The sequence below is a fragment of the Somniosus microcephalus genome, chromosome 1, assembly GCF_052327205.1.
Source record: "Somniosus microcephalus isolate GS21.2 chromosome 1, FLI_Smic_1.0, whole genome shotgun sequence".
In the NCBI taxonomy this organism is placed as follows: Eukaryota; Metazoa; Chordata; class Chondrichthyes; order Squaliformes; family Somniosidae; genus Somniosus; species Somniosus microcephalus.
The window spans coordinates 1,815,148-1,838,041 of record NC_140987.1 but is presented as its reverse complement, the minus strand read 5'-3'; the positions used below and the strand labels follow the sequence as shown (position 1 = coordinate 1,838,041).

General features: G+C 51.6%; 2 protein-coding genes across 2 annotated transcripts in view; both read right to left on the bottom strand.

The window, feature by feature from the left end:
- LOC147123888 (nipped-B-like protein) overlaps window positions 1-22,894 on the bottom strand; it is an 832,420-nt gene that overhangs the window by 748,749 nt on the left and 60,777 nt on the right.
- LOC147123889 (receptor-type tyrosine-protein phosphatase kappa-like) overlaps window positions 16,044-22,894 on the bottom strand; it is a 66,896-nt gene continuing 60,045 nt past the window's right edge. Inside the window, exons 10-11 of the mRNA XM_085997147.1 lie at window positions 20,680-20,815; window positions 16,044-20,574 (exon numbers count right to left, since the gene is read on the bottom strand). Coding sequence (XP_085853273.1) covers window positions 20,437-20,574; window positions 20,680-20,815 — 274 coding nt within the window. The 3' untranslated portion in view covers window positions 16,044-20,436. The remainder of the gene's footprint in view (window positions 20,575-20,679; window positions 20,816-22,894) is intronic.

Sequence of the window (22,894 nt, the reverse complement as noted above, 5' to 3'; positions counted from 1 at the left end):
CCTACTGTACCCATCCCATACCCTACCCTACTGTACTCATCCCATACCTGTACTGTACCCATCCCATACCCTACCCTACTGTACACGTCCCATACGCTACCCTACTGTACCCATCCCATACCCTACCCTACTGTACCCATCCCATACCCTACTGTACCCATCCCGTACCCTACTCTACTGTACCCATCCCATACCCTACCCTACTGTACCCATCCCATACCCTACCCTACTGTACCTGTTCCATACCCTACCCTACTGTACCCATCCCGTACCCTACCCTACTGTACCCATCCCATACCCTACCCTACTGTACCCATCCCATACCCTACCCTACTGTACCCATCCCATACCCTACCCTACTGTACCCATCCCAAACCCTACCCTACTGTACCCATCCCATACCCTACCCTACTGTACCCATCCCAAACCCTACCCTACTGTACCCATCCCATACCCTACCCTACTGTACCATCCTATACCTGTACTCTACCCATCCCATACCCTACCCTACTGTACCCTTCCCATACCCTACCCTACTGTACCCATCCCATACCCTACTGTACCCATCCCGTACCCTACCCTACTGTGCCCGTCCCGTACCCTTCCCTACTGTACCCATCCCATACCCTACCCTACAGTACCTGTCCCGTGCCCTACCCTACTGTACCCATCCCATACCCTACCCTACTGTACCCGTCCCATACCCTACCCTACTGTACCCATCCCGTACCCTACCCTACTGTACCCGTCCCATACCCTACCCTACTGTACCCATCCCGTACCCTACCCGTACTGTACCCATCCCATACCCTACCCAACTGTACCCGTCCCATACCCTACCCTACTGTACCCATCCCGTACCCTACCCTACTGTACCCATCCCGTACCCTACCCGTACTGTACCCATCCCGTACCCTACCCTACTGTACGCATCCCATACCCTACCCTACTGTACCCATCCCATACCGTACCCTACTGTACCCATTCCATACCCTACCCTACTGTACCCATCCCGTACCCTACCCTACTGTACCCATCCCGTACCCTACCCGTACTGTACCCACACCCGTACGCTACCCTACTGTACGCATCCCATACCCTACCCTACTGTACCCATCCCATACCGTACCCTACTGTACCCGTCCCATACCCTACCCTACTGTACCCATCCCATACCCTACCCTACTGTACCCATCCCGTACCTATCCCGTACCCCACTCTACTGTACCCATCCCGTACCTATCCCGTACCCCACTCTACTGTACCCATCCCGTACCATACCCATACTGTACCCATCCCGTACCCTACCCTACTCTACCCATCCCATACCCGTACTGTACCCATCCCGTACCCTACCCTACTGTACCCATCCCGTACTCTACCCGTACTGTACCCATCCCGTACCCCACTCTTCTGTACCTATCCCGTACCCTACCCTACTGTACCCATCCCGTACCCTACCCTACTGTACCCATCCCGTACCCTACCCTACTGTACCCATCCCATACCCTACCCTACTGTACCCATCCCGTACCCTACCTGTACTGTACCCATCCCATACCCTACCCTACTGTACCCATCCCATACCCTACCCTACTGTACCCATCCCGTACCCTACCCGTACTGTACCCATCCCGTACCCTACCCTACTGTACCTATCCCGTACCCTACCCTACTGTACCCGTCCCATACCCTACCCTACTGTACCCGTCCCATACCCTACCCTACTGTACCCATCCCGTACCCTACCCGTACTGTACCCATCCCGTACCCTACCCTACTGTACCCATCCCGTACCATACCCTACTGTACCCATCCTGTACTCTACCCGTACTGTACCCATCCCGTACCCCACTCTTCTGTACCCATCCCGTACCCTACCCTACTGTACCCATCCCGTACCCTACCTGTACTGTACCCATCCCGTACCCTACCCTACTGTACCCATCCCGTACCCTACCCTACTGTACCCATCCCGTACCCTACCCTACTGTACCCATCCCATTCCCTATCTGTACTGTACCCATCCCGTACCCTACCCTACTGTACCCGTCCCATATCCTACCCTACTGTACCCATCCCATACCCTACCCGTACTGTACCCATCCCGTACCCTACCCTACTGTACCCATCCCATGCCCTACCCTACTGTACCCATCCCGTACCCTACCCGTACTGTACCCATCCCGTACCTGTACCTGTACCAGGCTGATACAGACATACAATCTGACCTCTAACCTCCTCCTCACTGTCATGGATATATTTCGGCACATGTAAAGGAATCTTCCATAGAACCATAGAACGGTTACAGTACGGAAGAAGGCCATTCGGCCCGTTGAGCCTGTGCCGACTCTTAGCTAGTCCCACTCCCCCCGCCCTTTCCCCATAGCCCTGCAAATGTTTTTCCTTCAGGTACTTATCCAACTCCCTTTTGAAAGCCGTGATTGAGTCTGCCTCCACCACCCTTTCAGGCAGCGCATTCCAGATCCTAACTACTCGCTGTGTAAAAAAGTTTTTTCTTGCGTCGCCTTTGGTTCTTTTGCCAATCACCTTAACCTGTGTCCTCTGGTTCTTGACCCTTCCACCAATGGGAACAGTTTCTCTCTACTCTGTCCAGACCCCTCATGATTTTGAACACCTCTATCAAATCTGCTCTCAATCTTCTCTGGTCCAAGGAGAACAACCCCAGCTTCTCCAGTCTATCAATGTAACTGAAGTCCCTCATTCCTGGAACCATTCTCGTAAATCTTTTCTGCACCCTCTCTAAGGCCTTCACATCCTTCCTAAAGCGTGGTGCCCAGAATTGGACACAATACTCCAGTTGGGGCCGAACCAGTGTTTTATAAAGGTTCATCATAATTTCCACACTTTTGTACTCTGTGCCTCTATTTATGAAGCCCAGTATCCTGTATACTTTTTTAACCGCTTTCTCAACCTGCCCTGCCACCTTCAATGAGTTGTGCACATATACCCCCAGGTCTCTCTGTTCATGCACCCCCTTTAGGATTGGACCCTTTAGTTTATATTGCCACTCCTTGTTCTTCCTACCAAAATGTATCACTTTGCACTTTTCTGCATTAAATTTCATCTGCCACGTGTCCGCCCATTCCCACCAGCCTGGCTATGTCCTCTCGAAGTCTACCGCTATCCTCCTCACTGTTCACTATACTTCCAAGTTTTGTGTCATCTGAAAATTTTGAAATTGTGCCCTGTACACCCATGTTCAAGCTATTAATATATATCAAGAAAAGCAGTGGTCCTGGTACCGACCCCTGGGGAACACCACTGTATACCTTCCTCCAGTCCGAAAAACAACCGTTCACCACTACTCTCTGTTTCCTGTCACTTAGCCAATTCCGTATCCATGCTGCCACTGTCCCTTTTATTCCATGGACTTCAACTTTGCTGGCGAGCCTATTATGTGGCACTTTGTCGAACGCCTTTTGGAAATCCATGTACACTACGTCAACCGCATTGCCCTCATCAACCCTCTCTGTTACCTCATCAAAAAACTCAATCAAGTTGGTTAAACATGATTTGCCTTCAACAAATTCGTGCTGGCTTTTCTTAATTAATCCACACTTGTCCAAGTGACTGTTAATTTTGAACCTGATTACTGTTTCTAAAAGCTTCCCCACTACCGAGGTTAAACTGACTGGCCTGTAGTTGCTGGGTTTATCATTACACCCTATTTTGAACAATGGTGTAACATTTGCAAATTCTCCAGATCTCTGGCACCACACTCCGCACCCCCCCCCCCCGCCCCCCGCAGTATCTATGGAGGATTGGAATATTGTGGCCAGTACCTCCATGATTTCCGCCCTCAATTCCCTCAGCATCCTAGGATGCATCCCATCCGTTCCTGGTGATTTATCTACTTTAAGTACAGCCAGCCTTTCTAATACCTCCTCTTCATCAATTTTTATCCTATCAAGTATCTCCACTACCTCCTCCTTCACTATGTCTATGGCAGCATCCTCTTCCTTGGTGAAGACAGATACAAAGTACTCATTTAGTACCTCAGCCATACCCTCTGCCTCCATCCATAGGTCTCCTAATTGGCCCCTAATCGGCCCCACCCCTCCTCTTACTACCCTTTCACTATTTATATGCCTATAGAAGACTTTTGGATTACCTTTTATGTTGGCTGCCATTCTATTCTCATACCCTCTCTTTGCCCCTCTTATTTTCTTTTTCACTTCTCCTCTGACCTTTCTATATGTAGCCTGATTCTCAGATGTATTTGCAACCCGACATCTGTCATACACGCCCTTTTTCTGCTTCATCATATTGGCTATCTGTTTCGTCATCCAGGGAGCTCTGACTTTAGCTGCCCTGCCTTTCCCCCTAGTGGGAATATACCTCAACTGTACCCAAACTATTTCCTCTTTAAATGTAAGAAGTCACACAACACCAGGTTATAGTCCAACAGTTTTATTTGAAATCACAAGCTTTCGGAGCGCTGCTCCTTCGTCAGGTGAAGTGGAGAGATGCATAAAGACACAGCATATATAGTCAGAGAATACTGCCAGATGATTACAGGTAATCTTTCTAACTGCCATTTATCACACCTCGGCAGAGAGATAATCACAGCAATCAAAGGTGTGAATGGTGTCCAAACAGGTCAGTCAGGAAAACATTACATCAAAGAACAATGAGGTGGAGTCACAAGGGGTCAAATGTTGCAGATGCTGGGGTCTGTATGAAAAACAAAAAACATTTTTTTTGCTGGAAATCACAGCAGGTCCGGCCGCATCTGTGTAGCGAGAACCAGCCAACGACGACTCGAGTCTGGATGACCCTACGTCAGGTGGGGTTACATGTAGCATGACATGAACCCAAGATCCCGGTTGAGGCTGTCCTCATGAGTGCGGAACTTGGCTATCAGTTTCTGCACTACGATTTTGCGTTGTCGTGTGTCTCGTAGGCCGCCTTGGAGAATGCTTACCCAAAGATCAGAGGCTGAATGTCCTTGACTGCTGAAGTGTTCCCCGACTGGGAGGGAACACTCCTGCCTGGTGATTGTTGCGCGGTGTCCGTTCATCCGATGTCGCAGTGTCTGCATGGTCTCGCCGATGTACCATGCTCCGGGGCATCCTTTCCTGCAACGTATGAGGTAGACAACGTTGGCCGAGTCACATGAGTATGTACCATGTACCTGGTGGGTGGTGTCCTCACGTGTGATGATGGTATCTGTGTTGATGATCTGGCATGTCTTGCAGAGGTTGCCATGGCAGGGTTGTGTGGTGTCATGGTCGCTGTTCTCCTGGAAGCTGGGTAATTTGCTGCGAACGATGGTCTGTTTGAGGTTAGGCGGCTGTTTGAAGGCGAGTAGTGGAGGCGTGGGGATGGCCTTAGTGAGGTGTTCGGCATCATCGATGACATGTTGAAGGCTGCGAAGAACATGGCATAGTTTCTCTGCTCCGGGGAAGTACTGGACGACGAAGGGTACTCTGTTGTTTGTGTCCCGTGTTTGTCTTCTGAGGAGGTCTATGCGATTTTTTGCTGTGGCCCATCGGAACTGTCGATCGACGAGTCGAGCGTCATATCCCGTTCTTACGATGGCGTCTTTCAGCATCTGTAGGTGTCCATCGCGTTCCTCCTTGTCTGAGCAGATCCTGTGTATTCGCAGGGCTTGTCCATAGGGGATGGCTTCTTTAACGTGGTTAGGGTGGAAGCTGGAGAAGTGGAGCATCCTGAGGTTGTCCGTGGGCTTGCGGTAGAGTGAAGTGCTGAGGTGTCCGTCTTTGATGGAGATTCGTGTGTCCAAGAATGAAACCGATTCTGAGGAGTAGTCCATGGTGAGTTTGATGGTGGGATGGAACTTGTTGATGTTATCGTGTAGTCTTTTCAGTGATTCTTCGCCGTGGGTCCATGGGAAGAAAATGTTGTCGATGTATCTGGCGTATAGCGTTGGTTGGAGGTCCTGTGCAGCGAAGAAGTCTTGCTCAAACTTGTGCATGAAGATGTTGGCATATTGGGGTGCGAATTTGGTCCCCATGGCTGTTCCGTGCGTTTGGGTAAAGAACTGGTTGTCGAAGGTGAAGACACTGTGGTCAAGGATGAAGCGGATGAGTTGTAGGATGGCGTCTGGAGATTGGCTGTTGTTGGTGTTGAGTACTGAGGCTGTCGCAGCGATGCCGTCATCGTGGGGGATACTGGTGTAGAGTGCCGAGACGTCCATCGTGGCGAGGAGTGTTCCTGGTTCAACTGGTCCGTGGGTGCTGAGCTTCTGTAAGAAGTCTGTAGTGTCGCGACAGAAGCTGGGGGTTCCCTGTACGATGGGTTTCAGGATGCCCTCGACATATCCAGAGGGGTTCTCACACAGGGTTCCGTTGCCTGATGCGATAGGACGTCCAGGTGTGTTGGCTTTGTGTATCTTTGGGAGGCAGTAGAAGTCTCCCACGCGGGGAGTACGTGGGATGAGAGCATGTAGGATGCTTTGAAGGTCTGGATCGAAGGTTTTGATCAGTGCTTGTGATTTCAAATAAAGCTGTTGGACTATAACCTGGTGTTGTGTGACTTCTTACATTTGTCCACCCCAGTCCAACTCCGGCATCTCCACACCATGGCTGGTTCCATGAGAAGATCTCGACGATTTCTTCTCAGAACAGCACCCTCATCTGTCTGAATGGTGTATGATCTTGGTTGAACTTCACTCAGGACAGTTCCCTTCTCCGTCCATGTGTTTGTTTTGTCTTTGAACCTTACTTGGTCACCAGTGTGGAGTTCAGGTAGGTTTTGTGTTCCTCTGTCATAGTAGTACTTTTGCTTTTCTTTCTGTTGTTCTTTGAACTTCCTTACTTTCTCCCCCTCTTTTGTTTTCAGGAGGTTCTCCGGGATGGGTAGGTTTGACCTTAGCTGACGTCCCATCAGGAGTTGGGCTGGTGACATACCACACTCGAGCGGCGTTGTGCGGTATACAAGCATGCTTTGGTAGAAGTCAGTTCCACTGTCTTTTGCCTTGTACATCAGTCTTTTCACTGTCTGGACCGATTTTTCCACTAGTCCATTGGACTGTGGATAGTGAGGACTTGACGTTGTGTGGACAAAGTCCCACTCTTTGGCAAAGTGTCGGAAATTTGCATTGTTAAACTGGGGTCCGTTGTCTGTGAAGACCTCGCTTGCCACGCCATGTCTGGAGAATATGGCTTTCATACTTCTTATCACAGCTTCTGCAGTGGTGGTGTACAGTCTACAAACCTCTGGATACAGGGAGTAATAGTCTGTGACGACAAGATAGTCCTTCCCTTGACATACGAATAGGTCAGCGCCTACCTTCTGGTAAGGTCTGTCTGGTGCTGGGTGTGGCTTTAGTGGTTCTACCGGATTGCTTGCTCGATATTTCAGGCATATTGTGCAGTTTGACACCTCATTTGTCACATCTTGGTTGATTCGTGGCCAGTACATCACCTCTCGTGCTCTTTTCTTACACTTTTCGATTCCCAGATGTCCTCCATGGATCTTTTTTAGCATCTCTCTTCTCAGACTCTTTGGGATAACTATTTTACTTCCTTTGTAGATGATGTCTTCGACCACTGATAGTTCCGCCCTGCAGTTCCAGTACTCTGCTATATCAGGTGAGCAGTCTTGCTTCATGTTGGGCCATCCATCCAAGATGCTTTTTCTCAGTCGTCTCATTGTTTCATCTTTCTTTGTCTCAGTCTTTATGAGCTCCATTTTTGCATCTGCTATGGGCAGTGCACTTGTGATCATGTCCACGTAGGCGTTCACTTTTTCATCCATTGTGGTGTTTGCGGGCTCACTTGGGTCAACAGCTCTGGACAACGTGCCTGCTGTATACATCAGCTTACCCGGTGTGTACGCAACATTCAGTGTATAGCGTTGCAGCCTGATCATCATTCTTTGTATTCTAAGCGGACAGCTATTTAGTGGCTTTTGGAACAATGCAATCAAGGGCTTATGGTCAGTCTCTACACTGATTGCTTGTCCTGCCACAAACTGGTGAAATCTTTCACAGGCGTATGTGATGCTGAGCAGCTCCTTTTCTATTTGAGCATATCGCGTCTCCGCGTCTGTCATTGAGCGCGATGCATATGCAATAGGTTGCCAGTAGTCATATTGTTGCAGAAGAATGGCACCAAGCCCACTCTGTGATGCATCTGATGATATCTTGATGGGTCTCGCTGGGTCATAAAACCTCAGAACTGGTTCCTCTGTGAGCAGTTTCTTTAGATCGCTCCATGACTTCTCATGCTCATGATTCCATTCCCATTCTATGTTCTTTTCAGTTAGTCTTCTCAGTGGCGCTATTTTTTCTGAGAGGTTGGATATGAATTTACCCATGTAGTTGATCATTCCATTAAACCTCTGCACGTCCTTTTTGCATTGTGGCCTTGGCATATTCTCAATGGCAGACACCTTTCTGGGATCTGGTCTGATGCCCTCACTGCTAAGGATATCTCCCACGAATGTCAGTTCTGTCACCCCGAGCTGGCATTTCTCTCTATTCAGCTTCAGGTTTGTTTTCCTTGTTGCTTCCAGCACTTTTTTCAGTCTCTCGTCTGGAATCTGTATCTGCCAAATGGAGTGTTGAACGTGCACAGTCTTGAACTTGTTTCGTCCAGCTTCGTCTGCCAAAATCCTGAGGATGCATCTAACTTGCTGAAATATTTTGCATTTGCAAACTGTGCCATGATTTCCTCACGTGTAGGGAGCTTGAAGTGCTCTCTCTTTATTGCTCTGTTTAGATCTGATGCGCTATCAATTACTCATAAAAGACTGAGAGTTAGAAGAGTAACTAAAGGCTTTTATTAACAACAGAATGGAGGTCTGCCTCGAGTGGTCGACCGGTCCAGGATACCAAGGGCTGGGGAGCAGTCACCTTTATACTAGGACCTGTGGGAGGAGTCAGCCGAGGCATGTCCAGGCATGTACACAGTGGAATACAAACAGGACAAACAGGAATACAAACAGTGGTTTACCACATTCACCCCTTGTTTAAAATTGAGTCCGGCGGGGTGAAGTGTATTAAAAGTTAGTGTATTGGAGTCTCTCCGGAGGTCTTGTCTGCCGCTGTGATCGGCGTGGCGACGGCAGGGGTAGTGAAGCTTCCGGCGTCGAGTCCAGCGTAGGCTGTGGCACAGGCGTGTCGTCCTCGTAGATGTCGAGCGGGTCGCGGGGCCCAGGCCTGCCGTCTGCTGGGGCTGGATATCGGATCGTGGGGGGGGGTGGTAGTGGGTAGTGGGTTACTGTGGTCCCCGAGGGTGCAAGGTCTCTTATGGAGACTGTGTCCTCCCGCCCGTCCGGGTATGCGATGTAAGCATACTGGGGGTTGGCGTGGAGGAGGTCGACCCTCTCGACCAGGGGGTCCGTTTTATGGGTCCTCACGTGTCTTCTCAGTAGGACCGGCCCTGGGGACGTCAGCCATAGCGGTAGCGATGTCCCTGATGTGGACTTCCTTGGGAAGACAAACATTTTCTCATGAGGGGTGGCGTTAGTGGCAGTGCAGAGCAGTGACCGAATAGAGTGGAGCGCATCGGGGAGCACATCCTGCCAGCGGGAGGTTGGAAGGCCCCTAGACTTTAAGGCTAGCAGGACGGCCTTCCAAACTGTCGCATTTTCTCTTTCCACCTGTCCGTTCCCCCGGGGGTTGTAACTGGTGGTCCTGCTTGTGGCAATACCCCTAGTTAGCAGGTACTGACGGAGTTCGTCGCTCATAAACGATGAGCCCCGGTCGCTATGGATATAGCTGGGGAAGCCGAACAGGGTGAAGAGGTTGTTCAGACATTTAATGACCGTGGCACTGGTCATGTCCGGGCAGGGGAAGGCGAACGGGAAACGGGAGTACTCATCAATAATATTGAGGAAGTACACATTGCGGTCGGAGGAGGGGAGAGGCCCTTTAAAATCGACGCTCAGGCGCTCGAAGGGGCGAGTGGCTTTTATCAGGTGGGCCCTGTCTGGTCTATAAAAGTGTGGTTTGCACTCAGCGCAGACTTGGCAGTTCCTGGTCATGGTCCTGACCTCCTCAATAGAGTAAGGCAGGTTGCGGGCCTTGATGAGGTGGAAGAACCTGGTGACCCCCGGGTGGCAGAGGTCATTGTGGAGGACCCGTAGTCTATCGATCTGCGCGCTGGCGCAGGTGCCACGCGATAGCGCATCCGGGGGTTCATTTAGCTTCCCGGGCCGGTACAAGATCTCGTAGTTGTAGGTGGAAAGTTCGATTCTCCACCTCAAGATCTTGTCATTTTTGATTTTGCCCCTCTGCTTGTTGTTAAACATAAAAGCAACTGAACGCTGGTCAGTGAGCAGGGTAAATCGTTTTCCGGCCAGGTAGTGCCTCCAATGACGCACAGCCTCCACAATCGCCTGGGCCTCCTTCTCAACAGCGGAGTGTCTGGTCTCCGGGCCTTGGAGGGTTCGTGAAAAGAAGGCCACGGGTCTCCCCGCCTGATTGAGGGTAGCGGCCAGGGCAAAGTCGGACGCGTCGCTTTCCATCTGGAAGGGGATGGATTCGTCCACTGCGTGCATGGTGGCTTTGGCAATGTCCTCCTTGATACGGTGGAAGGCTAAGCGGGCCTCTGCCGTCAAGGGAAAAGAGGTGGACTTGATCAGCGGACGGGCCTTGTCCGCATAGTAGGGGACCCACTGGGCGTAATAGGAGAAAAACCCTAGGCACCTCTTCAGGGCCTTGAGGCAGTGGGGCAGTGGGAGTTCCATAAGGGGACGCATCCGGTCGGGGTCGGGGCTGATGACTCCGTGTTCCACAACACAGCCAAGGATGGTGAGGCGGTTTGTGCGGAATATGCACTTCTCCTTGTTATATGTCAGGTTTAGGAGTTGGGCGGTGCGGAGGAATTTTTCGAGGTTTGCGTCATGGTCCTGCAAGTCACGGCCGCAGATGGTCACATTGTCCAGATATGGGAAAGTGGCCTGCAACGCATTTTGATCTACCATCCGGTCCATCTCCCTTTGGAAGATGGAGACCCCGTTGGTGACGCCAAAGGGAACCCTAAGGAAGTGATAGAGGCGGCCGTTTGCCTCAAAGGCAGTGTACTGGCGGTCCTCAGGGCGGATGGGGAGCTGGTGGTACGCTGATTTCAGGTCAATGGTCGAGAAGACGCGGTACTGCGCGATCTGGTTGACCATATCAGCTATACGGGGGAGTGGGTAGGCGTCCAGCAGGGTGTAGCGATTTATTGTCTGGCTGTAGTCGATGACCAGGCGCTGCTTCTCGCTGGTCTTAACGACCACAACCTGGGCTCGCCAGGGGCTGGTGCTGCCCTCAATAATCCCTTCTTTCAGGAGCCGCTCCACTTCGGTTTTAATGAAAACCCTGTCCCCGGCACTGTATCGCCTGCTCTTTGTGGCGATGGGCTTACAGTCGGGGGTGAGGTTAGCAAACAGTGGTGGGGGGGTGACTCTGAGTGTGGAGAGGTTGCACCTGGTGCGCGGCGGGCAATTTGGAAGCTGCTGGCTGCGGACTGTGAGTGGGGGTAGGGGTCCACCGTACGCCATCGTAACACTTTTAAGGTGGCACTGAAAATCTAACCCCAGCAGGACGGCAGCGCAGAGGTCAGGCAGGACCAGAAGTTTAAAATGATCGTACACGGTCCCGTCTACTACGAGTGTCACCACGCAGTAGCCGCCGATGTCCGCCGACTGGGACTCGGAGGCCATAGAAATCCGCTGTTGCGCAGGCAGGACTGGGAGAGAGCAACGCCGCACCGTGTCGGGGTGGATGAAGCTCTCCGTGCTCCCAGAGTCAAAAAGGCAGATTGTATCGTGACCATTTACCTTAATGTCCATTGTGGAACTGGCCAGTTGGTGCGGTCTCGCTTGGTCCAGTGTAACGGATGCCAGCGTAGGGGTCGGTGTGTCACTGCGGGTATCAGATGAGGCGGTGTCGGGGGCCTGCTGCGTCCCGGCTGTCGTCCAAGATGGCGGCGTCCATGATCCCCATGTGGCTGGAGGCGTCCAAAATGGCTGCTGTACCGGTGATTCGCACACGGCCGGGGAGGTCCAAAATGGCGGCCCGCATGGCCCACACGCGGCGCTGCTGGGGTTCGGGGTGGCTTTGGCCCTGCAGACGCTAGCGTAGTGTCCCTTCTTCCCGCAGCCCGAGCAGATCGCGTTTTTCGCCGGGCAGCGCGCTCTGGGGTGTTTTGCCTGGCCACAGAAGTAGCATTTCTGGCCTTGGGGCACTGCTGTCTGGCCTTGGGACACTGCTGCGGTAGTTGGGCCGTTGTTGGGGTGTGGCTGGGGTGGCACGGCGCTATGAGGCGGTCTTACCGTGTCCCAGGCTGTCATTCCCCGCGGCGTCCACGGTGCAGAGGAGTAGGCATCCATGCCCTGGTAGGCTGCATCCAACGATAGTGCGAGTTCAGAGGCCTTGTTGAGGTCGAGGTTACTCTGCTCCAACAGTCGCTGTCGTGTGTAATTGGATCTGTGGCCCGCTACAAAAGCGTCCCGGATAAGTTCCTCTGTGTACACGGCGGCCTTTACATCCTTACAACCACAGGCCCGGCCAAGCACAGACAGTGCCTGAAGGTATTCCACGGTCGATTCCCCAGGTTGTTGTTTACGACTCCCCAGGAGGTGCCTGGCGTACACTTCGTTCACTGGGCGCGTGTACTGGTCCTTGAGGAGCTTGATAGCATCCGCGTACGAGGTCGCGTCTTGGATGACCGAGTACACTCGGTGGTTCACTTTGGAGGTCAGGACATCCAGTTTGTCCTCGTCCGATTTGATTGCTTCGGAGGCGGTCAGGAATTTTTCGAAACACTTAAGCCAGTGAGTAAACTTGGTGGATGAGTCCGCCTCCCGATGATCTAAGTCCAGGCATGCTGGTGTGAGGATCTTCTCCATTATAAAAATGTTGTTAATAAAATTGATGCGCTATCAATTACTCATAAAAGACTGAGAGTTAGAAGAGTAACTAAAGGCTTTTATTAACAACAGAATGGAGGTCTGCCTCGAGTGGTCGACCGGTCCAGGATACCAAGGGCTGGGGAGCAGTCACCTTTATACTAGGACCTGTGGGAGGAGTCAGCCGAGGCATGTCCAGGCATGTACAGTGGAATACAAACAGGACAAACAGGAATACAAACAATGGTTTACCACAAGATCTCTTGGATCCAGGCAAATTCTGAGCTTTCCATTCTTTTTGTCCACTACGACGAGGGAACTCACCCACTCAGTTGGCTCATCTATCTTCTGGATCACGTTCAGGCTTTCAAATACAACCCCAAATGCTGTTTGAACCTTCTCCAATTTTCAGCCACATTACCTGTCAAATGAAGCGTCGCTGGTGGGAGTAGACCTTCCATTTTTCACTTCGTTAGCTATTCTCTAATGGTAAGCAACGATTTTCTCTTTTGGCTTGCTAGTATGTGGAGAGCTGTTTTAACTTCAAACTTTTTTCTTCATCTCTTTCAGCCACTTCTGACACCATGTATTGATTTCTTTGTGGGTACAATGATGAGACATTTATATAAAAGAGAATAACTTTTAATCTAAGGTTTGTTCAAGAATTCATACAGCTTTTCAGGACACACCATGCTTGAGCTGCAGCTAAAGTGAAACCAAAAACTCTCAGCCTGCTTGTCTGGTCACATGACCTCTGCTGGTCAGGCACAAGCAATCAATACCTGCAATCATGCTATTAAGGCATCATAATCGAACAGGCAAATAACATCACTATTTGCTGATATCATTACAATCAGAAGCATGCGCAGCCTTCTCCCTCATAAAAGGAGACATTGCGAAGGCCACAATGCACGCAGTGGATGAGCCCATCCCTTTCCAAGTGGAGAGTGATGCATCCGACTTCGCCCTAGCTGCAACCCTAAACCAGGCGGGGAGACCTGTAGCCTTCTTCTCAAGGACCCTCCAGGGCCCTGAGATCCGACACTCTTCTGTCGAGAAGGAGGCCCAGGCAATTGTGGAAGCGGTACGACGCTGGAGGCATTACCTGGCAGGCAAACGATTTACCCTCCTCACCGACCAGCGTTCGGCTGCGTTTATGTTTAATAACAAGCTGAGGGGCAAAATCAAGAACAAGATCTTGAGGTGGAGAATCGAGCTCTCCACCTACGAGTACGATATCTTGTACCGCCTGGTAAACTCAACGAGCCCCCTGATGCTCTATCACGAGGTACATGCGCCAACGCGCAAGTTGATAGACTGCGGACCCTCCACAACGACCTCTGCCACCCCGGGATCACTAGACTTTACCACTTCATTAAGGCCCGCAACCTGCCCTACTCCATCGAGGAGGTCAGGACCATGACCAGGAACTGCCAAGTCTGTGCCGAATGCAAACCGCATTTCTATAGGCCGGACAGAGCAAGCCTGATCAAGGCCACCCGCCCCTTCGAGCGCTTGAGCATCGATTTTAAGGGGCCCCTCCCGTCCTCTGACCGTAATGTGTACTTCCTCAACATTATTGACGAGTACTCCCATTTCCCCTTTGCCATCCCCTGCCCAGACATGACCAGCACCACGGTCATCAAATGCCTGAACGACCTCTTTGCCTTGTTCGGGTTCCCGAACTATATACATAGCGACCGGGGCTCATCCTTCATGAGCGAGGAACTTCGCCAGTTCCTGCTGGCGAGAGGTATTGCAGCGAGCAGGACCACCAGCTACAACCCCCGGGGGAACGGCCAGGTGGAAAGAGAGAACGCGACAGTTTGGAAGGCCGTCCTCTTAACCCTAAAGTCTAAGGGCCTCCCAACCTCTCGCTGGCAGGAAGTCCTCCCGGCAGCGCTCCATTCCATCCGGTCACTGCTTTGTACTGCCATTAACGCCACCCCTCATGAGCAAATGTTCGTTTTCCCCAGGAAGTCGACTACGGGAACCTCGCTACCAACATGGCTGACTTCTCCGGGGCCCGTCCTGCTGCGGAAGCACGTAAGGACCCATAAAACGGACCCCCTGGTCGAGAGGGTGAACCTCCTGCACGCCAACCCCCAGTACGCCTACGTGGCATACCAAGACGGGCGGGAGGACACAGTCTCCTTGCGAGACCTCGCACCCTCGGGCACCCCGGAGATACCACCGTTACCCCCCACCACTCCCCCAAATCCAGCTCCTGTAGGCGGCATGCCGGAACCCCAGGAGCCTCCGTCGGCCACGCAGACACCAGCATTAACATCGGATACTGCACCACCGCCGCCGCTGCTGCGCCGATCAGAAAGGCTTACGAGGCCTCCTGATAGACTGACATACACGAACTAGTAGTACACTTCACCCCGCCGGCCTCAATTTTAAACAAGGGGTGAATGTGGTAAACCACTGTTATTGTTCACAACCGTTCGCTATTGTTACACTGTTGTTATCACTGTTTACACTGTTGTTATCACTACACAAGGTTACCTCTTGCCACGCACGCTGTTATACCTGGGCTGACCTCAGCTGACTCCGCCCATGGCTCCGCCTGCTTGCCCAGGTATAAAGGTGATTGCTTGGCCAGTATTCTTCCTTGCTGGAACCGATCACCCACGAGGGTGGGCTTTGTTATTTAGCCAATAAAAACCTATAGTTACTATCTTAACTCGTCGCTTTTCATGGAATGAATTGATAGGTATATCAGGCATGCATGATGAGTTTGCAGTGAAGAGCGGGTCTCAGACAAGCTCAGTTATCAACAACAACATGACATGAAATGGTTAATGTGGCTCAGGAGAGTGAGACAACTTTTTAAATCATCAAGGCACTGACACATTCTCCACAGAGAAACCGACTTTGAAATAATCAGGATAGAGTTAAACACACTGCTACCTGTCAGAGGGATTGAAATTAAAAGTAAAGAGAGCTAGAATGGTTGTCAGTTTCAGAATCTCCACTAACTGGTGAACAAAGAAATCTTGTAGGGAGGCTGAAAACAAAAATCAGGGAGGCCGAGGCCCATCTCTGGACAAGGGGACCATGGCTGTATAGAAATCAGCTCCACGTGGGAGACAAGGAGGCCATCCCTTACAGGTTCCAGAACAAAACATGGATCAAGTGAGGAGCCCAGGAATATTGAGTGAAGTATCACAAACCGATCAAATCAGAGTGTCGGATAAACCAGGAGAAATATTTCAAAACTGTTTATTTACAGATATGGCTTCTCACTGACATTCCATGGAGGGAGAAATAATTCCAAACATTCACTGGGAATCATGCAGTAATATAAAGATCAGCATGCACTGTAAAGGGTTCAGACTGCAAGGACTGCCCGATACACACATTCAGCTTAGTATCTGTGCACAGATGGGCTGCTGCCATCCCTACATTACAACAGTGACCACACTTCAACAGGACTTCATTGGCTGTAAAACACTCTGGGACATCCTGAGGTGGTGAAAGGTGCTATTTAAATGCAAGTCTTTCCTTTATCCCTGCCCCACGCCCCCCCTTTCCAACCGCCCATCGCCCCAACCACGCCCAAGGGGCAACATTGGAAAAGACCCCACTTGGTACGGAGGGTCTCTGGCTGTAGACATGGGGTCAGGGATGGGGTCAGGGACGGGCATGGGGTTGGGGGTCGGGGTGGGATCGGGGATGGGGTTGGGGTCGGGATGAGGTCAGTGGGGTTGGGGTCAGGGGGTGGGTTGGGGTCGGGGGCTGGGGCTGGGGTCAGGGACGGGGAGGTCCTGCAGCACAGGCATTGTCCTGTAGCCTGTGTAACAGAATGAGACTGGGTCCATGACATTCCCTTTAACAGGAGCTGACATTACCAGTTGGATTGGTCTGTTCAGAGAGATGAACGTGTGGCTCAAAGGCTGGTGTGGGAGAAATGGGTTTTGATTCATGGGGCACTGGCACCAGTACTGGGATAAGAGGGAGCTGTTCCGTTTGGACGGGCTTCACTTGAACCATGCTGGGGCTAGAGTCCTGGTGAATTGAATAACTAGGGCTGTAGAGAGGGCTTTAAACTAAATAGTAGGGGTGGGGGGGTGAGGGTTCGGCTGAGCGGGAATTTAAAAAGTCAAAGAGAAAGGAGAAGGCAATAGAGTCGGGTAGTGATGGGGGTAATGGTAACCAGAGTGTGACAGGAAGGGACAGAACGTATAAAAATAAGAGTGCAGCAGAAAGTAGGGTCAAAGCACGGAAAAATAGTAAAAAGACAAAATTAAAAGCTCTTTATCTGAATGTACGCAGCATTCATAACAAGATAGATGAGCTGACGGCACAAATGGATATAAATGGGTATGATCTGATCGCCATTACAGAGACGTGGTTGCAAGGTGACCAAGGCTGGAAACTGAATATTCAGGGGTATTTGACATTTTGGAAGGATAGACAGAAAGGAAAAGGAGGTGGGGTAGCTCTGTTAATGAAGGATGAGATCAGTGCTGTAGTGAGAAATGATATTGGCTCGGAAGATCAAGATGTAGAATCAGTTTGGGTGGAGATAAGAAATAATAAGGGGAAGAAGTCACTGGTGGGCGTAGTATATAGGCCCCCTAACAGTAGCTATACTGTAGGACAGAGTATAAATCAAGAAATAATGGAGGCTTGTAAGAAAGGTACAGCAATAATCATGGGAGATTTTAATCTTCATATTGATTGGACAAATCAAATTGGCCAAGGTAGCCTCGAGGAAGAGTTCATAGAGAGTATCTGGGATGGTTTCCTAGAATAATACATTGTGGCACCAACCAGGGAGCAGGCTATCTTAGATCTGGTAATGTGTAATGAGACAGGATTAATAAATGATCTCATAGTAAAGGATCCTCTAGGAAAGAGTGATCATAGCATGGTTCAATTGGAGGGTGAGAAAGTTGGGTCTCAAACCAGTGTCCTGATCTTAAATAAAGGCAATTACAAAGGTATGAAGGCAGAGTTGGTTAATGTGGACTGGGAAAATAGATTAAAGGGTAAGACAGTTGATAAGCAATGGTAGACATTTAAGGAGATATTTCATAACTCTCAACAAAAATATATTCCAGTGAGAAAGAAAGACTTTAAGAGAAGGGAGAACCATCCGTGGCTAACTAAGGAAGTAAAGGATGGTATCAAATTGAAAACAAAGGCATACAATGTTGCGAAGATTAGTGGGAGGTCAGAGGATTGGGAAATTTTTAAAAACCAGCAAAGGACGGCTAAAATATAATAAAGAGAGAGAAGATGGATTATGAGAGTAAACTAGCAAGAAATATAAAAACAGACAGTAAGAGCTTCTACAGGTATATAAAAAGGAAGAGGGTAGCTAAAGTAAACGTTGGTCCCTCAGAGGATGAGACTGGGGAATTAATAATGGGGAACAGGGAAATGGCAGAGACTCAACAATTATTTTGTATCTGTCTTCACGGTGGGAGACACTAAAACTATCCCAATAATAGATAATCAAGGGGCTATAGGGAGGGGGGAACTTAAAACAATCACTGTCACTAAAGAGAAAGTACTCGGTAAAATAATGGGACTAAAGGTGGACAAGTCCCCTGGACCTGATGGCCTGCATCTTAGGATCTTAAAAGAAGAGGCTGCAGAGATAGTGGATGCATTGGTTGTAATCTACCAAAATTCCCTGGATTCTGGAGAGGTCCCAGCGGATTGGAAAACTGCAAATGTAACGCCCCTATTTAAGAAGGGAGGGAGACAGAAAGCAGGAAACTATAGACCAGTTAGCCTAACATCTGTCATTGGGAAAATGATGGAGTCCATCATTAAGGAAGCAGTAGCAGGGCATTTAGAAAATCATAATACAGCCAAGGAGAGTCAGCATGGTTTTATGAAAGGGAAATCATGTTTGCCAAATTTGCTGGAGTTCTTTGAGGATGTAACGAGCAGGGTGGATAAAGGGGAACCAGTGGATGTGGTGTATTTGGATTTCCTGAAGGCATTCGATAAGGTGCCACATAAAAGGTTACTGCATAAGATAAGAGCTCACGGAGTTGGGGGTAATATATTAGCATGGATAGAGGATTGGCTAACAAACAGAAAGCAGAGAGTCGGGATAAATGGGTCATTTTCCGGTTGGCAAATGATAACTAGTGGGGTGCCACAGGGATCAGTGCTGGGGCCCCAACTATTTACAATCTACATTAATGACTTGGATGAAGGGACCGAGTGTAATGTAGCCAAATTTGCAGATGATACAAAGATAGGTGGGAAAGCAAGTTGTGAAGAGGACACAAAGAACCTGCAAAGGGATATAGACAGGCTAAGTGAGTGGGCAAACATTTGGCAGATGGAGTATAATGTGGGAAAGTGCAAGGTTATCCATTTTGGCAGGAAAAATAAAAAAGCAAATTATTATTAAATGGAGAGAGATTACAAAATGCTACAGTTCAGAGGGACCTGGGGGTCCTTGTGCACGAAACACAAAACATTAGCATGCAGGTACAGCAAGTAATCAAAAAGGCAAATGGAATGTTGGCCTTTATTTCAAGGGGGTTGGAGTATAAAAGCAGGGAAGTCTTGCTACAACTGTACAGGGTATTGGTGAGACCACACCTGGAGTACTGCGTACAGTTTTGGTCTCCTTATTTAAGGAAGGATATACTTGCATTGGAGGCAGTTCAGAGACGATTCACTGGGTTAATTCCAGAGATGAGGGGGTTGACGTATGAGGAAAGGTTGAGCAGGCTGGGCCTATACTCATTGGAGTTTAGAAGAATGAGAGGTGATCTTATTGAAACATATAATATACTGAGGGGGCTCGACAGGGTAGATGCAGAGAGGATGTTTCCCCTCGTGGGGAAATCTAGAACTCGGGGGCACAGTTTCAGAATAAAGGGTCGCCCTTTTAGAACTGAGATGAGGAGGAATTTCTTCTCTCAGAGGGTCGTGAATCTGTGGAATTCTCTGCCCCAGAGCTGTGGAGGCTGGGTCATTAAATACATTTAAGGTGGAGATAGACAGATTTTTGAACAATAAGGGAGTGAAGGATTATGGGGAGCGGGCAGGGAAATGGAGCTGAGCCCAAGATCAGATCAGCCAGGATCTTATTGAATGGCGGAGCAGGCTCGAGGGGCCAAATGGCCGACTCCTCCTATTCCTTATGTTCTTATGTTTTACCTGGCAGGTGAAATAGAATGCTTCACTCCCGTCAGCTCCTGTGCGGCCTGTCTACATTCTAAAGTGGGCAAGCTGCAATAAGGATGTACCAATGCGTGCGAGCTGCACAGGCTGTGTTGTTGATGGAACAGTTTAGGTGGGCCTGAACCACATGAATTGTACACACAGCAGACCTTACGACACAACAAGGGAGCTGGCATTCGCCTGTGCTGCCCTATAGCTTGCAGTAGCTATGCCCCTGATGGCCTGTATAGACAACCCAGCCAGGGATTGAGTGCTGGACTGCGCACAATGCTGGAATATCCCAGCCCGATCACAAGGCAGAGATCGGCACTGGATAAAGGGGACAAATACCCAGCATCCGCTCCCTGCCTATCGCTTCATCTAAATACTGGCAGTATATCGAAACAGTCTCTGTGAAATAACCGAGGGCTAGGTTCAGACCGCTCAGAGTTCGGCCTCTTAATGGGGTCTTTCGCCGGTCTTCCTGTTATTGGGGTCGTCCAGCCTCCAATGGGGTCGATTGGTGTTCTCACGGTTATTTGAAGTCCGGGTGCCGAGGTAAGCCTGCGCCACCTGATAGCAAAACGTGTACTGATCCTGGGAAACAAAGAAGGCAGAGTCAGCGGACCTCGGACACCGTGGCAACAGGGTCACTGGGAGTGACTCAATGCGACTTGGCTGCTATGACGGTGATTCACTTACGGGCATGGCTATGACCTGGGGCCGGCTGCTTCGTGTGGTTTTTACCGCCTGGAATACGTCCACCAATCCCTCCAGTCGGATCTGCTGACACACAATGCTGGCGGCACAGAGGAGGCCACAGCGGCTCGACCCGTCCCTGACACAAAGACCAGCTCAATGAGAAACCGTCCGGCATCAACCCTGACCGTCACCCCCCCTGACACCACAATACCCCCCGACAGCCCCACACCCGACACCCCCGCCCCCGACACCCCCCTCCCCACGACAGCCCCACACCCGACACCCCCTCCCCATGACAGCCCCACACCCGACACCCATGCCCCCGACACCTCGACACCCCCTCCCCCCGACACCCCCTCCCCTGAAACCCCCTCCCCCCGACACCCCCTCCCCTGACACCCCCTCCCCCCGACACCCCCTCCCCCCGACACCCCCTCCCCATGACAGCCCCACACCCGACACCCCCGCCCCCGACACCTCCTCCCCACGATACCCCCTCCCCTTACACCCCCTCCCCCGACACCTCGACACCCCCTCCCCCCGACACCCCCTCCCCCCGACACCCCCTCCCCCCGACACCCCCTCCCCCCGACACCCCCTCCCCACGACAGCCCCACACCCGACACCTCGACACCCCCTCCCCCCGACACCCCCCTCCCCTGAAACCCCCTCCCCCCGACACCCCCTCCCCTGACACCCCCTCCCCCCGACACCCCCTCCCCCCGACACCCCCTCCCCATGACAGCCCCACACCCGACACCCCCTCCCCCGACACCTCCTCCCCACGATACCCCCTCCCCTTACACCCCCTCCCCCGACACCTCGACACCCCCCTCCCCCCGACACCCCCCTCCCCCCGACACCCCCTCCCCCCGACACCCCCTCCCCCCGACACCCCCTCCCCACGACAGCCCCACACCCGACACCCCCGCCCCGACACCCCCTCCCCCCGATACCCCCTCCCCTTATACCCCCTCGCCCTGACACCTCGACACCCCCTCCCCCCGACACCCCTCCCCCGACACCCCCGCCCCCGACACCCCCCTCCCCACAATACCCCCTCCCCTTACACCCCCTCCCCCCGACACCTCGACACCCCCTCCCCCCGACACCCACTCCCCCGACACCCCTCCCCCGATACCCCCTCCCCTTATACCCCCTCCCCCGACACCTCGACACCCCCTCCCCCCGACACCCTCTCCCCCGACACCCCCTCCCCTTATACCCCCTCCCCCCGACACCTCGACACCCCCTCCCCCTGACACCCCCTCCCCCGACAACCCCTCCCCCGACACCCTCTCCCCCCGATACCCCCTCCCCTTATACCCCCTCCCCCCGACACCTCGACACCCCCTCCCCCCGACACCCCCTCCCCCGACACCCCCTCCCCCTGACACCCCCTCCCTGACACCCCCTCCCCCGACACCCCCTCCCCCCGACAGTATTTGTGCCGGTGTGTGCGCGGGTGTGAACATAAGAAATAGGAGCAGGAGTCGGCCATTTGGCCCCTCGAGCCTGATCCACTATTCAATAAAATCATGGCTGATCTTCTACCTCATCTCCACTTTCCTGCACTATCCCCATATCCCTTGATTCCCTTAATATTCAAAAATCTATCGATCTCTATCTTGAATATACCCAATGACTGAGCCTCCACAGCCCTCTGGGGTAGAGAATTCCAAAGATTCACCGCCCTCTGAGTGAAGAAATTTCTCCTCATCTCAGTCCTGAATGGCCGACCCCTTATTCTGAGACTGACCCCTGGTTCTAGACTCCCCAGCCAGGGGAAACATCCTCCCTGCATCTACCCTGTGAAGCTTTAGGTCACCAGCCCTAATTTATCCTTATGTGGCTCGCTGTCAAATTTTTTTGTCTTATAATAATCCTGAGAAGCGCCTTGGGTCGTTTTACTGCGTTAAAGGTGCTATATAAATACAAGTTGTTGTCTGCGGGTGTGCTGGGTGTGTGCTCTGGGTGTGAGCTGGGTGTGTGCTGGGTGTGAGCTGGGTGTGTGCTCTGGGTGTGAGCTGGGTGTGTGCTCTGGGTGTGAGCTGGGTGTGTGCTGGGTGTGAGCTGGGTGTGTGCTCTGGGTGTGAGCTGGGTGTGTGCTGGGTGTGTGCTCTGGGTGTGAGCTGGGTGTGTGCTGGGTGTGTGCTCTGGGTGTGAGCTGGGTGTGCTCTGGGTGTGTGCTGGGTGTGTGCTGGGTGTGAGCTGG